Source organism: Syngnathus scovelli, chromosome 2, assembly GCF_024217435.2.
Source record: "Syngnathus scovelli strain Florida chromosome 2, RoL_Ssco_1.2, whole genome shotgun sequence".
Taxonomy (NCBI): domain Eukaryota; kingdom Metazoa; phylum Chordata; class Actinopteri; order Syngnathiformes; family Syngnathidae; genus Syngnathus; species Syngnathus scovelli.
In genome coordinates this window covers 3,345,585-3,361,257 of record NC_090848.1, presented here as the reverse complement: position 1 = coordinate 3,361,257, position 15,673 = coordinate 3,345,585, and the positions used below count along the sequence as shown (strand labels likewise).

At 46.6% G+C, this 15,673-nt stretch overlaps 1 protein-coding gene across 3 annotated transcripts in view; it reads left to right on the top strand.

The window, feature by feature from the left end:
- Window positions 1-15,673, top strand: part of l1cama (L1 cell adhesion molecule, paralog a) — a 28,982-nt gene that overhangs the window by 8,427 nt on the left and 4,882 nt on the right. For 2 of the 3 annotated variants that reach the window (XM_049754499.1, XM_049754498.1), the window contains exons 2-20: window positions 5,727-5,940; window positions 6,820-6,834; window positions 8,402-8,504; window positions 8,783-8,985; window positions 11,351-11,473; window positions 12,129-12,299; window positions 12,391-12,505; window positions 12,671-12,855; window positions 12,940-13,071; window positions 13,153-13,299; window positions 13,409-13,520; window positions 13,797-13,957; window positions 14,039-14,198; window positions 14,347-14,471; window positions 14,536-14,637; window positions 14,708-14,905; window positions 14,972-15,042; window positions 15,119-15,344; window positions 15,422-15,537. In XM_049754499.1, coding sequence (XP_049610456.1) covers window positions 5,823-5,940; window positions 6,820-6,834; window positions 8,402-8,504; window positions 8,783-8,985; window positions 11,351-11,473; window positions 12,129-12,299; window positions 12,391-12,505; window positions 12,671-12,855; window positions 12,940-13,071; window positions 13,153-13,299; window positions 13,409-13,520; window positions 13,797-13,957; window positions 14,039-14,198; window positions 14,347-14,471; window positions 14,536-14,637; window positions 14,708-14,905; window positions 14,972-15,042; window positions 15,119-15,344; window positions 15,422-15,537 — 2,583 coding nt within the window. In that variant the 5' untranslated portion in view covers window positions 5,727-5,822. The remainder of the gene's footprint in view (window positions 1-5,726; window positions 5,941-6,819; window positions 6,835-8,401; window positions 8,505-8,782; window positions 8,986-11,350; window positions 11,474-12,128; window positions 12,300-12,390; window positions 12,506-12,670; window positions 12,856-12,939; window positions 13,072-13,152; window positions 13,300-13,408; window positions 13,521-13,796; window positions 13,958-14,038; window positions 14,199-14,346; window positions 14,472-14,535; window positions 14,638-14,707; window positions 14,906-14,971; window positions 15,043-15,118; window positions 15,345-15,421; window positions 15,538-15,673) is intronic. The other variant, XM_049754500.1, reaches the window with a different exon arrangement.

Here is a 15,673-nt window from a genome sequence, read left to right as displayed (position 1 = left end):
GTGTGTGTGTGTCTGTGTCTGTGTGTGTCTGTGTGTGTGTGCTCAATCAACCTACCATGCATGTCTTTGAAATGTGTGAGGAAACACACAGGCACAGGGAGAACCTGCAAACACAGGCAGGCCAGACCCATAACCTCTGCCCTATTATCCGGACGTGTTAAATAGTCATCCACTGTGCTGCTTGTACTTAAAACAAACAAAACACAATCATTCTTTTTAGTGACCCCAAGGACCCCACTTTGCCCCCTATAAGAGAGTCAGAAGGGGCGTTACCTGTTGAAGGTGGCAGATCTTGTACACACTCCCCCTCCCCTTGTCAGCTTATTTGACATGCCAATTCTCCCCATGGAGGCGGAGACATGTCCTTGCATGTCACATGAGCTGTCCTCCAGCGCTCGATGGGCTACTTAGCACACGGCTCCAGGGAGCCCTCCCTCCTCTTCCTGTCTGACGGAGTGCAAAAAAGCACCTGCAGCCCCCCCCCCCTCCCTCATGTGTCGGCCCACGCCCATGCCATCACTGTCGTCCCTCAACAGAGCTTTCAAGAGCACCAGCTTCTTTACATCCTTTCATTGCTTCCTACATTACCGCAAACAAAATCAAACCCTTGGCGCCGTCTCGTGTGGATAATCGCAACGTTTAATGTTGCCCCAAGGGCATACATATTCAAATGAGACATTAGTCAAGTGGTGAGTGAGACGCAAGGCGAAGGCAGCACTTGAGTGACACCACAGCGGAAGGTGACTCCTCCTCTTCATTTCCCAAAGCAGCGGCCGCCTTTTAATTTTCACCTTCCTGCTGTGAATAACAACACGAGGATGTGCAACGTGAGGGGATGAGTGGGCGTGTGTGCGTGTGTCCCCCTCCTCGCTACGACACTGAGGGTGTGTCAAGTTATTAGCTTTGCGCCACCGGCACATTAGCTGAGTGGCGCTCCCGCTAATGCATGCAAATGAGCCACTGACCGCCAAAGTCAGGTCAGTGGCGAGGTCGGCGTTCGTTACCATGACGATGGAGTGGACTTAGGGCGTTGCCGGTGACAATTAAAAGGTCTGTTTTGTGTCATTGCCTCCTTCTAAGAACCCGTCAGTCTGTTATCCTGACTGGGCTCGCCGCTCTATAACTAATGTGTGGAGAAGCCACCGTGGGACCAAAACAAATGAGGCCAAAATATATTTATACATCGGCCGACAGGTTGTTGCGCAACCAAGCAGGAGGCTTCTTCTCGCCTCGTAAAATACTGCATTGTGGATCATGCCTTGCCCTTGTTGAACCCATCTTTTTTTTTTTTGCATAACTAACAAAACAAAACATGGCGCGGGAGCGGGCCGAGAGGCTGCAAAGAGAGATCCGCGGCGGCACGGATCTTGACTGATACACGCCAGCAACAGCTCACGCACACGGGCTTACATAAGCGTGACGGACGCCCCCCAGCTTGTCTGAGTCGATGATCCCATTACAGCATGGCTCTGGTTGCAGCACGCTTTTTACATAGATTTTTCTCCCGCTATGAATTTTTCAAAAAATTTGTTGTTCATGAATTTTCCATTGCTATCTTGCTTTTGTCTGAGCTGTTTTTTTGTTGTTGTTTTTTCCAAAGCATCCCTCAGTCCCTCCACTTAGCCTTTATCTTCATGGATGTTTGAGTGCACTCCATTCTCCTTGAATGATTCAGCTCCTCTTGTATTCTCCCACTCTCTCGTTAGGGGACAAACAGCGTCCAAATAAATCACATCAGACGGAATTTTTTTGACTGTTGGAGACAAGTCTTCATTTTGGGAACGCTTTATTGGTGTTTGTTTGGATTAGTGTACAAACAGCATTTCTGATTAGCTTCAGCATCCATCATTGGTGTTCCTTCTGTGTAGGCCTCCGCTAGCATCTTCTCAAACGTGTGAGGTGTCGGCAGGTGAACGTGCGTGCGCATATGTAAGCGATAGCGCAACCCTATTAATGTCCGTGTTTGAATTACTGATTTGAATGTACCACAGGGAAGGGGGGGTTGCACGGAGACGGTGTTGTCAAGGAAACCACAATACAGCCGGTGTAGGCGTTTGCCCTTGTGGCTGCTCCAACAACCTTGTTTTCTTTCTTCGGCGCTGTATTTACCGAGAAGCCTCAGTGAAATATGCCGATTTGGGTGGGGCCTCTAAATTGAGACCCTCGAAAGTGAATTCAAACATTTACATTGCACATGTTGAAAGATATTTGCTGTTAGCATATGTGCTAAGTCAGAACTATGAGCTAGGTATTATATAGTATTCTCTCACTCACCATTTAAGTTTTACAGATTTTTTTTGCGAGTAGTTAGCGCAATTGCAACATCCAGCTAGCTAACTGGAAAGGTGCTAGGTAGCTAACCGGAAAGGCGTTAGCTAGCTTGTTATCGTCGCAATGTGGAAACGCTTCATAATTTTAAAGCTTCATGTCTTTTTTAATTGTGGTATATCGTTTATATTCACTTTACAGGGATTGTAATTGTAGCCAATTTGCTGTTCACATTGAGGGGGGGTGCTAGCTCTCGTGCTAAAATGCTAATTGGAGTATTGATGAATGTCAAGCGCATGTAGCGTGTTTCTAGATAAGCGGCCGGGTCCATCTGCCTTCTTCTTTCCAGCTGGTAAATTTCCATTAGGTGTTAATCGTGGATCATTAGCCTTGAAACGCAAGCTCGAAAGCACGAGCGAGCCGTTGTACCGTAAGCCCGTTTTCCATTAAAGTTGCAGATATCAAATTAATCCGCTGCTTTGCCAATTGGCCTCACCAGAGTGCTTCCCGAACAAGTTATTGAAATGAAAGAGAGAAAGCAATTGAAGAAAAAAAGGGACAAGAAGAAAATGGATCAAAAGCAGACAGGAAAATGGATCCTCATTGCTTCTGATGGCTTGCATGGCTGCCTACGCTTTGATGAAACACCTCCTGGGTTTATCATCTCCATGAAGTTCTAAAACAGCAGACACGGGTCGGTGCTGTTATTCAAAGTGATTTGTGTTTTTCTTTTTTTCCTGCCATTGCCTCTCACGCTCGTCTCACTGCAACAGGCTCATGCATTAAGTATGACCCTGCCAGGGAGAGGGAAGGGGGGCAAGGTTGAGGGCAGAAAATGTCAGGTATGGATGAACCAACGCAGTCTGGAACCAAACCAAATGCACATGGGCCTGGGGGTACGGATGAATTATGAATTTGGGTGGATTTGGGGCAAATTGTGTCCGAGGAAGCGGATTGAGATGAATAATTCACCCGAACAGGGGCTGTGGATCAGACCCCCCATCGGGTTCACCTTGTTCCTCCTCTTCGCTTTTACGATCCATTGACCCTTTAAATCTCCGGCAGCGAGGCTCCGCAACACTCCATTTGTCGAGTGAGGAATTGCTTTGTTTACGAGTGAGTCAGCCTCTCTTTTACACGCTGATCTCGACGGAAGGAACCTCGGGGAAGGAGATGAAGGCAGGGCAGGGTAGACATCTTTTCATTTATTTGTCTCCGCTCTTCCGTTGCGGATCTTCACAGCTTGAACTGATTAAAATGGAACAGGAGGCGAGACAGAACACGGGATTGCTTCGACACGCTGGCTCAGGTCGGCCGCACGAGAAACGGTGAGCGGTGGTCGCTCACGATGAGAAACACGGAAGCCACGCCCAACCAAAAAACCACAAAGGAGCCTGTTTAGAAAAACATTGTTGCAACAAAATAAAGTAATTATCCATTTTAAGTATTGATGCTACGTTTAGTTAAATTCATATTTAATGAACGTGGGGATTACCTCCCTCAGGCGTGTTCTGTATGCATTTTTGAATAATCCATGCATCTGCGGGCTCGCCGGGACGAGTGGGGACACAAAGAGCCACACGACAAACGACTTTGCCAAAAACGACGGTCCGAATGTGACCAGACGAGATGTGGGCTTGGACTGTAGACGTTGTGACACAATATGGCAACATATTGCAAGGGGAAAGCAATGTATGACTGAAGAAGAAGTCATGTGACAAGCCAATTGTGTGCAACCACACCCTCAAATCTCATCTCGGCACTGGCGGATCTATAAAAGCCCCCCTCGTCGTGATGATGACACGCTTGACATTCCAGCTGTGATAATAGCGTTTAAAAGCACTCAGGAACATGCTGATGGGTCATGACAACGGTCGCAGGCGTGACCTTTGAACCTGCTCAATGGATTGCGAGGTGAAATGAAGCAGATGCTGGATGTCGCTCAGCAGCTTCCGTGTGTGTGTTCTTCTGCCCGACTGTGTCGTGTCTTTATGTATTTTATTCTAAAAAACGTGTGCTTACATTTTGGTTTTTTTATCCCCGTGACATTTTTGGATTCAGGGCTAAAAATAATTCCATGTGTGGATTTGTTTCAAGCCTATAATCATTGCCTACAATTTACTCTTTGAGGTTCCATTAATGCATTTTCTACAGCGCTTATCCTCATTGGGGTCACCAGCCCAGTTTGGGTGAGAAGCGAGCACAGCCAATCATAATCCTAACCTCTCCAGTGGCCGTATTTTACTGTCTTTATTTTTATTGCCGGTGTCTTCAAGCTGCTGCGGGACTTGAACAAATGCTGATTGGACGCTTTTGCAATTTCACATGTATAAGAGGATGGATGCCCTTTGTCGTCCCTCCTCCACTTTTACACTTAAATATCCCGCACTCCTCTCGCCACTCGAACGCCTCATTGTATCTTAATGCTCCCCGTCCCGTTGAGTCCTCATCTCTCCTTTGGTGGTCCATTTCATCTCATTTGCGTCCACTGATGTTGACAATTCAAGCAGCCCCGTCTCCTCCTCCCGCCTTTGTGCTTTGCGCTCCGCTGCGTGACACTAAAATCTTCACATTGATGAACTGTAATTATCTTGCATCCTCCAGTCCTCTCCCTCATTTTCCATCTCTCTCCTAAACGACCTTCCCCCACGCTAGTCAACGTGCCAACGTGCGGCAGCGCCAGGAACTCCGACGGCGCCGTCTGCCAAATCAGCGTCCTTATCACACGCTCCTTTTGTCTCTTTCTTTTCAACGTGATAATAATGGCGTGTGCTTAACAGCTCTTTGCGTGTGATACGGGGTGGTGCAAACAATCAGCGGGAAGAGGGGGGGCTGTGGAGATACGACCAGGACCTGCTCAGAAGCTCCAGATGGAGAATGGATAGACTCCTAGCAGGGGTGGTTTGCCATTTAAGAAGCCAAAAATTCAGGCAAGCTCCTCAATAGAGGAACTCTGGACTGGATGTGGACCCAGACTCCTTTCAAGATACTCTTTTTAGTTAGTCCACCTTTTTTGTGTGTGTTCTTCTACTGCTATCCATCATCTGGTGAGATGATATGAACATAGAGACATAATCCTGAAATGGATCTTCTGAACCTTGAAATGACTTTGTATGCACTGGGCCACTAATGTCTTGACTGAGATGGTGGCACATCCAACTTTGGATCATCACCACCAGGAGGTTCTCATCGTGCGCACATCTGTCATCCATCTCTTGGTCATTGTCTTCTTGTTGTTGTCCATCTGTCCAGCCCGCCCATATGGGCCGCCGGATGACACGTCCCGCTAATGAACCAAATGGTGAGCGGCACATTGTCGCTCCATTTTGACGCTTTAAATCTCCACTGTCGTATTAACTGAGCGTCTCGGTCTGGCCACATGGTGCCAGTTCATGTTCCTCCCGTTGTGACACATGGCCCCTGCTCCCCCCACCCTTCCTTTCTCTTTTATGTGGCAGAAAGAAGACCAGCGTGAGGGACGCAAAGACTCGCCAAAGCAGCGGGCCCCCAGTTGCGTGCACGTGTGAGCGAGGCCTCGGACGGGACAGCGAGCAATGGCTCCCCGACAGCAGGTGGGCAGTAGGAGGCGGAGCTCTGGCTTCCTCCTCCTCCCCATCCTCATCTCCTTCGTGGTCCAGCCCAGCCGAGCAACCGTCCATTTTCCCTCCAACTGTGAGTACGCCTCCACGTCACTTTTGGCCTTCACCAAATTGTTAATTCATGTGCTAATAATGATCTCAACATTGGAGCTCGTCCGGTTGTGCGTCTAATTACTATTTAATTGATCCTGTCGAGGAGCATTGATTACTCCCGCTATTGATCCGGTTCCTCCGAGCATACCAGAATCGGATTGAGGAGTAATTTAATCAACGTGTAAATGGCGGCTGGAGGTGCTGCTTATTTGGCAACGTGTCAAAAAAAACAAGCCAAAGCTTTCCGCTAACACCATTTGTTGCTTGTCTTTCTGGAAAGCGCTAGCAGTGAGTCATGGTGGCTGCCCTCCACCACCTGCGCAGATAAACAAGCTTGGCCTGAAAGCAGATGGAAAGATAGCAATCTGCCGGGGGAGGGGTTATGGTTATGATGTGCAGGAGGAGGTGGAAGGAAGAGCAAGTGAAAAATGTCAAAGGTCAAGGTGTCCCTTGCCTTTCAATTCGCAACAATGCGAGTCAGCGATAAGCCTCTAGCTTCCATCGTGTCTCAATCGGTCACGTATCGTGACCATTGTTCAACGACCTCGCTACACTATCAAGTGGAACCGTGTTCCGTGACACCGGGCCACAAACCACTCACCAAATCGAATAACTTTCAATTGATTGTTGTATATCAAGCAAAATGGTCAGGTCCTGTCCTGCGCTGTGATTGGCCAGAATCAAATCAAACCAAAACAACAAAATCAAGTTTTAGCACGCTGTACATTTCTTTTCCTGGTCCCAAACTGTATCTTTGCTTGTATTTCCTGTTTGACGTCCACTCTAGCATGTCCATCTCTGTCTCCCTAACAAAAACATTTTCTCCCTCACGTTTGCTTTCTACTGTGGACTACAAAAGACCACATAAGTGACCGTAAGTGCATTTAATGTTTCTGACCAATCTTTTGCAATGCAAAAATGCTTGTAAACACTTTTAACTTGGCTTATGGCTTATTTTCCATGCACAATTTAAAAAAAAAAAAAAAAACCTCTTCAATGATTTGCTGTGTGATGACTCTGCAGTCACGTGGGCGGCACGGGCAAATAAAAGCTCCATCCGGCTCGGCTGAGCACCCCCGAGCTTGAACTTTAATTGGATCAGGAAGGGGCTTATTAGCTTTGATTGCATTCCCTCGCTCTCTCGCTGCCTTTCTCTCTCTACTGAACATTTTGTCGATTTTCTGTCTCTGTCGGGCGCCGTGTCATCGCTGCGCATCGTTCTAATCGGACGCCTTTGATCACATGCTCCGAAACGTTTGTACTCAATCTTATTAAAAGTGAAAAAAAGGCTAATTTTTTGGTATCCTAGCGAAAAACCTGAAGTTGTGATTTGCCTTAGTGGGCCATATAAAATGATGCGGTGGACCGGGACTGGCCCCCAGGCCTCAGGTTTGACACCAGTGGTCGTACATGAAAAAGGAAGCAGAAAAAGTCTATTCCTCCTCGACGTCCGTTTGTCCATCCCTCTTGCATGATGTTGCTTCCATTTCCGCTCATCTCAAGCAATTTCCTCCTCAGTCCATATGACAAGTCTCTCTCTCGGGACCCTTTGCTCATCCTATCGACCCAATATATGGTTATTGGCAGCTGTTGACCTAAAAATGATTGGTGTCTCTGTGCCTTCTGGTCGTAGGGAATCTTGCATTACTCTGGGGTAATATGCGTCAAAGCGCTGCTTAATGCATACGGAATTAAATCAATCACATACTGCAGCACTGTCATATAATATTGGTTCCCTTATTGAGTTATAATATAATACAAGACACACCAAATGCTTTTAAAATTAAGTTAACGCCAATAATTCAAGATGATGTTACTTCCACACTTAGCTGAACGTTAGCTGGAATCTCTGATCTGTCATATTAAGTCATATTCATAACCTGTTATATTAATGAAGTCATATTAATTATACTTTGACTTACAAGCAAAAAGGTGAAATATGAGCGCCACATGCTAACTCAAAACGAAGAATTACGCATTGTCTAACAAACCAACCAAAACGCCATTGACAATCTAACGACATCTGTATGGCAGTCTGATAAAACTTTTAACAAAGAATATTTGAACACAAAGGGTGAAGCAACACATGTAGACCGACAGTACAGAACAATACGCATCATATTGTGTATTACTGCAACTTACTTACTATAGTAGTAAAACGCTTCTGTGTTCAAATGAAAAATTATGTCACACTGCCCCCTTATGGCTAAGTTGTACACATCAGGAGATAAATTAATCATGACGCACAAACTTTTAAATTGTGTAATATTGGTTATTTATTATTTTTTTTACACGTGTTCTTTTTGAAGCGGCTGGAATAGATTAATGGCACACGTGACTGTTTTGAGTTAAGAGGGCGGTCAGGGAACGGAGTTGAGTGCGCATGTCAAGGCACGTGTTTGAGCTCACCGTCTTCTTACGACCATGTGTCTTGTTTGCAGTCAAGAAGCCTCCTGTTATCACCACACAGCCCGAGTCTGTCACCGTCTTCAGCGTGGAAGATCTCGTCATGATTTGCAAAGCCTCTGGAAACCCGCCGCCCATGTTCGTACGCACACGCACACACACTGATGGAGACTTTGAGGGTGACTTTCGATGTCCGCGTTGAGTGGTTCATCATGAGAAGAAAGCAGCTCTCCGTCACAATTCTGTCAGCAACAAAGGACGAATGTAATCTTTGCAAGTGGAAGACTGCAGAGCTTGCCAAGTCAAGAATGAATATCGCAATGAGCCATAATAAGCTCGGGAGCCCCGTCGGGACTCCGATTTATTTGCGTCCTCCAATTTAGTCACATAAGGACACGCAGTTCGTTTTGTTGCAGATTCCGATGGACGAAGGATGGCGAGGATTTCGACCCGGGCGCTGACCCCGAGCTGGGGGTGACGGAGGACTCGGGTGCGTTTGCCTTCTACACCCTCAGCAACACGGTGGACTCCCTGAAGCAGTACCAGGGCAAATACGTGTGCTACGCTTCCAACGAGCTCGGCACGGCCGTCTCCGACGAGGCCACGCTCAAAACTGATGGTGAGAAGTCACCCGACATGGACTCAGCACTCCACGCGTACTCACACGTGCCCAAATATTGCATTTTATTATTTATTATTATTATTATTATTTATTGCGTCTCTCTCTCTCTCTCTCTCTCTCTCTCTCTCTCTCTCTCTCTCTCTCTCTCTCTCTCTCTCTCTCTCTCTCTCTCTCTCTCTCTCTCTCTCTTCTCTCTCTCTCTCTACCTCTCTCTACCTCTCTCTACCTCTCTGTTTCTCTCTCTGTTTCTCTCTCTGTTTCTCTCTCTCTCTCTCTCTCTACCTCTGTCTCTCTCTGTTTCTCTCTCTCACACACTCTCTCTGTCTGTCTCTCTCTCTTTTGCTTTCTCTCTCTCTCTCTCTCTCTCTCTCTCTCTCTCTCTCTCTCTCTCTCTCTCTCTCTCTCTCTCTCTCTTTCTCTCTTTCTCTCTCTCTACCTCTCTCTACCTCTCTCTACCTCTCTATTTCTCTCTCTGTTTCTCTCTCTGTTTCTCTCTCTCTCTCTCTCTACCTCTGTCTCTCTCTGTTTCTCTCTCTCACACACTCTCTCTGTCTGTCTCTCTCTCTTTTGCTTTCTCTCTCTGTGTGTGTGTGTCTCTCTCTCTCTCTCTCTCTCTCTCTCTCTACCTCTCTCTCTACCTCTCTATTTCTCTCTCTGTTTCTCTCTCTCTCTCTACCTCTGTCTCTCTCTGTTTCTCTCTCTCACACACACTCTCTCTCTCTGTCTGTCTCTCTCTCTTTTGCTTTCTCTTTCTCTTTGTGTGTGTGTCTCTCTCTCTCTCTCTACCTCTCTATTTCTCTCTCTATTTCTCTCTCTGTTTCTCTCTCTGTTTCTCTCTCTGTTTCTCTCTCTACCTCTGTCTCTCTCTCTGTTTCTCTCTCTCACACACTCTCTCTCTGTCTCTCTCTTTCTCTTTTTGTTTCTCTTTCTCTTTGTCTCTCTCATATACCCTCTCTCTCTCTCTCTCTCTCTCTCTCTCTCTCTCTCTCTCTCTCTCTCTCTCTCTCTCTCTCTCTCTCTCTAAAAAGTCCAGTTTGATTGGGAAAAAAAGTCAGAAATTAAATTGTACATATGTGTACAGTAGCACTTTAAAAAATCTAAAATTGCAGAGGCTCTTCCTACTTCTTACAAGCAAAATAATCTGATTATATTATAATGTTTATATTTAAAAAGGTGAGGATGGAAATTAAGTAATCATACAAAATGCACACTTGTGGAAACATTTGCAAAAATGGAAGTGAGATACACACAAATGACCAGCCTACAGGTGTTTGTTTTCCTTTTTTTTCACTTTCCCTCCTAATATTCTCAATTAGTAATACGCTTAAGAAGCCTGCTATATTTGGAATATATTAGCGACGCTTGAGCGCGCAAGCTAATTGTCTGTTGGCAAGCAATAGCAGAGCCGTGTGATGTCGAATCGTCCTGCTTTCTAAAGAGCTCATTTGTTTGCAAATGAAGACTCACACTGGGACAGCACGGAACGGCCACCTCCAACATAATTAGATGCGAGAACATGATAATCAGCAACAGGAAAAACACACACACACATGCTAGCTCCCGCTGTTAACGCAAAGAGCATCTTTGTGTACGTGCACCGACATGGCTGGATCTCTCCTGGGCGACCTCCTTCACTCCCAGTTTCCCTGACAACCGTTTCCCCAGAAACACTTGTGAGCTGATGTCACGCCGAGGTCTCTTGGGCGTCTCCCGCGGGGTTACGCACGATGAGCCGAGGGGAGGCACCAAGTAAATATAGCTCGTGCAACTCCCAGATCCCATTGTGCCACTCCGTTGAGACAAAAGAGGCGCTTGTAAATGTCGAGTGTCAAGTCTCGTTGCCATGGTGATGCCTTCAGATTGTGGTGACCTGACAACTTTTTCAAAAAAACAAGCTGTCGTTCTGATATTTTTATTTTTTGCTTTGACATGTGTGTCCAAGTCAACACAAAACAAAAAATCACACATTGTGTCTTTAAAACAAGCGTGTCAGTTTCGCTAACAATGCAAAACACTAAAGACGGGCTAACTAGCATGGCTGCTGGCGGTGTTTCGATGTTTTCGACATATCTGAACGCAAATGAGCAACACGAGACGGAAAATAATACTCATGTATTCTTTATCCTTTGCAAAAAAAAAATGGCTGCAACCTACTGCATTGTGCAAGTCCACTCTATAATGTCACACACAATGAGGAGTAGAACAATATCCATTCAATTGAAGCAAAAAATGGCTTTCGTTTACATTTTGTGTAACTCATCACTGTATGTTGTAAGTGTAATATTATCGAATTTTGCTTTTCTTACATCAAATGTCAAGTGGTTTTGTCCTTATGACGCTCTTCTCACTCTTTTCCCTTCAGTCCCACCGTCTCAGCAGAAAGACAAAAAAGTCCATGTGAGATCTGAAGAGGGAAGCAGTATTGTTCTCAAGTGCAACCCCCCGCAGAGCTCCATGGAGCCCATCATTCACTGGATGGACTGGCGTAAGTCAACTAGCCTCCATCTCTTTCAGTTCATTTTGTGCACACTCTCTATATTTTTTTTTATTCCGAATATTCAAATATTACAAATAATACAGAGCTTCCTGTTTGTGTCTCAGATAAAGTCCTTGCATAAAACCAAAATGAAATTGAGGAAGCAAAATAAACACACGGAGAGGAAAAACAAAAAAATATTCTGTATTTTCTGGACTATAAGTCACTCTGAAATATAAGTCGCACCAGCCATAAAATGTATGATAAAGAAGAAAAATACATTTATGAGTCGCACCGGAGTATAAGTCGCATTTTGGGGGGAAATGTATTTGATAAAATCCAACACCAAGAACAGACATGTCATCTTGAAAGGAAATTTAAAATAAAAATAGGATAGGCAACAACAGGCTGAATGGTACGGTATGCTAACGTTACATAAAAACAGAAACAAGGAACTGAGAATGTGCCTGATATTAAGAGTTATTCAAATAACTATAACATAAATAACAAGTTCACACATATGTCGCTTCTGAGTATAAGTCGCACCCCCGGCCAAACGATGAAAAAAACTGCGACTTATAGTCCGGAAAAACAGTAATAATCAGAGGCCTATTTGAAACAAAGCTGACATTAGCAGCGTGTTCTCTCTCGTCCATCCTTGCAGAGCTGCGTCACATCCAACTGAGCGAGCGGGTGGTCGTGGGCAAGGATGGTAACCTCTACTTTGCCCACCTGGAAACCACGGACAGCAGGAACGACTACACCTGCAATGTCCAGTATCTGGCAACTCGCACCATCTTGGCAAAGGAAGCTGTTACGCTGACCGTCAACCCCTGTAAGAGTTTCAGTTTGACATCAGAGCCGCACCTTAACCAGCACCAGTCCACCAGTCCTCGGAATGAGGCTTTACTCTGTTTGTGCTTCAGCCAACTCAGTTGTGCGGAACCGAAGACCCCACATGATGAGACCTACTGGAACCCACAGCACTTACCATGCACTCAGGGGCCAGACCATCGAACTGGAGTGCATCGTCCAAGGCTAGTGAGTGTCTAAGACGTCTAGGTGCTCAAGCCAACCCACTTAATATCTTTGACGTCTATAACCGTCAATGGCAGTGAATGACTGAACATCCATTTTCCTCCTACCTTTGCTTTTTTGCATCTGCTTCCTCTCGTTTTGAACCGTCGCTCCGTCCTTTCCCCTCAGTCCAACTCCAAAAGTATCATGGGTCAGGAAGGACGGGGAAATGTCCGAATCCCGGACTTCCAAAGAAATGTTTGACCGCCGTCTGCGCTTCAGCAATATCTCCGAGAGTGACGCCGGCGAGTACCAGTGTCTTGCTGAGAATTCCCAAGGGAAGCTCGTACACACCTACACCCTGACGGTGGAAGGTTCGTCCGTCGACATTGTTGCAATCGTCTTCGTTCCAGGCTTTATGTAAAATTTCAACAAACACTCATGTGATTCTGATTCAGCCGCTCCTTACTGGACCAAAGAACCGGCCAGTATGTTATACGCTCCCGGTGAGAACGTCAGACTCGACTGCCAGGCGGAGGGCATCCCTACTCCAGTCATCACTTGGACCATCAACGGAATCCCGCTTTCATGTCAGTATACAAACAAACGGACTTGTGAAGTCATGCTAACGTGCCGCTTAGCCTCTGTGTCTTTTAATTTTTCTTAAACAGCGACTGACAAAGACTCCAGACGCACTGTGACGCCAAGCAGCTCTCTCATCCTCAAGGACGTAAATTTCGGAGACACGGCCATCTACCAGTGCAAGGCCTCCAATAAGCACGGAGCTATCCTGTCAAACATCAACGTTTATGTTATTGGTGAGAGATCGAACGAACGAACGAACGAACGAACGAGTGTTTCAGAGATTTGGTGGCCACCATGTACGGTGCGTTTGCATCTCAGCCGTCCGTCCTTTTGTTGTTTCAGAGCTGCCTCCACAAATCCTGACCGAGGACGGCAACACGTACACGGTGACCGAAGGCCAGAAGGTTTTACTGGAGTGTGACAGCTTCGGATCTCCTAAACCAAAAGTCACATGGTAAAACCATCAAGCCACCAATTGCACTGTTTTTTTTAATCTCACGGTGTCTCATTTGATTTGGTGAGTTGATAGCGTAGGATGCATTTCATTAGCGATTAAACACTTTTGCATCTGGAGTGTGATTGATGCTCACCCAAGAAGGCAAACCCTCCATCTGTTCCATATCAATCCCAGGACGCATATGTGATCATCCACACCTCCCAGCAATCTGAATGTCCACCTCACCTCTTCCTGGAGAAAAGCCATGCAAGTGGGATCTGTTTTTTTTTCCAGGACCAGTGGCAGTGCCTCCTCCCTTCTGGCTGATTCCAGAATGAACCCTCTCACCACAGGGGGTCTGGAAATCTTCAATGTCGCACATGACGACGAGGGCTTCTACACGTGCTCGGTGCAGAACACCAACCTGTCCATCAATGCAGAGCTGGAGGTGCTCAGTGAGTGGCAGGCGCACACACACACGCACACACAAACATCTCAGCATCAGGTCTCAGCATCTCCTTCTGTTTCTCTTGCAGACCGAACAGTGATCCTGTCACCTCCGCAGGCTCTGAAGGTACAGCCTGGACAGACTGCCATCTTCACCTGTCTCTCTCTTGTGGACCCCAAATTGGCCTCTCCGCTTATCCAGTGGAGAAAGAACGACCAGAAGCTGTCTCCATCCAGCAATGATCTAAAGTGAGACGTCAACTCGACTAAATGACTTGTTCTAAAACATCGGCAAGAGTAGACGAAACTAGACCGAGAATAGTCTTAGACCTCTATCTACTGGATACTACTAGATTGATGTGAAGAATCAATTAAACCCCCACTTGACATCTTTTAGATACACATTGGAAGGACCAGACTTGATCATCTCTGATACCAAAGCTGACGATGAAGGCAACTACACGTGTCAGGTCATCACAAATCTGGACATGGCCCAAGCAACCGGCACGCTCACTCTACACGGTGAGCTCACCGCTCGACAATCAAAGAGCTAAGAACTTTAGTGATGCCAATTTCTTATCTGCAGATCGTCCAGATCCTCCTGGCCTTCTTCAACTTACGCAACCTAAAAGACGCGCAGTCAACCTCAGTTGGATTCCTGGATCTCAACACAACAGCCCCGTGATAGGTCCGTATCTACACGGACATCTTGAGATGATTGACTCGGTGCTCCAATCATCTTTCTCCATAATGTGCAGAGTACGTGATTGAGTTTGAGGATCAGGTTTCAAATGAGCGAGGTTGGGAAGAGTTGAGCAGAATACCGGGGGACAAGAACCACGCCAGTCTCTCTCTCTGGCCCTTCATGTCGTACCGGTTCCGTGTCATCGCCATCAACGAGGTGGGCAAGAGTAATCCCAGCAAGCCGTCTGAGATCTACAACACAGATGCTGAAGGTTCGAGTTGTTTGTAGCGTTTGTAGCCACACATTTGTATTGCCGCCTAAAATGTGTCGACCGTAGCACCGGACAAGAACCCCGAAGATGTCCGAAGCGAGTCCACCGACCCAGATACGCTCGTCATCACCTGGGAGGTACCGGATTTTCAATTCAACTCATTCTCAAAGATTTGAGACCTTGCCGAAGAGGTTAATGTTCTTCTCGTGACAGGAAATGGACAAACGGGACTTTAACGGACCTGACTTCAAGTACCGCATCCTGTGGAGGCGGGTGGTGGGCAGCGGACCCGACTGGCACCCCAACTACACGACTGAACCCCCGTTAGTTATCAGCAAGATCGGCAACTTCTCTGCATTTGAGATCAAAGTGCAGGCTGTCAATGAAAAGGGGGACGGGCCTGAGCCCGATCCCGTCATTGGCTACTCGGGCGAGAACAGTAAGCGTAGTCGTTTGGCTTAGCCAGCGTTTGGACGGCAATCGGTGTGTTGCGTTACATCCGTATCTTTTTCTCAGTTCCACTGGAGGCCCCCATGAATGTGGGCATTGCCACCTTGAACAGCACCGCCATCAGGGTGACCTGGGCCGCAATCGACAGAGAGACGGTCAGAGGACATCTGCTGGGCTACAAGGTACCAAGCTAATCTCGGGGCAGTAGGTTTGAAATGAACAGAAAGTCACTCTGAGTCATTTATTGAGTCACATCAGAGGTCACGTTCATGAACGAGGATGGATCGAGAAATGGACAGATGAAGCAGTGTCGCCGTT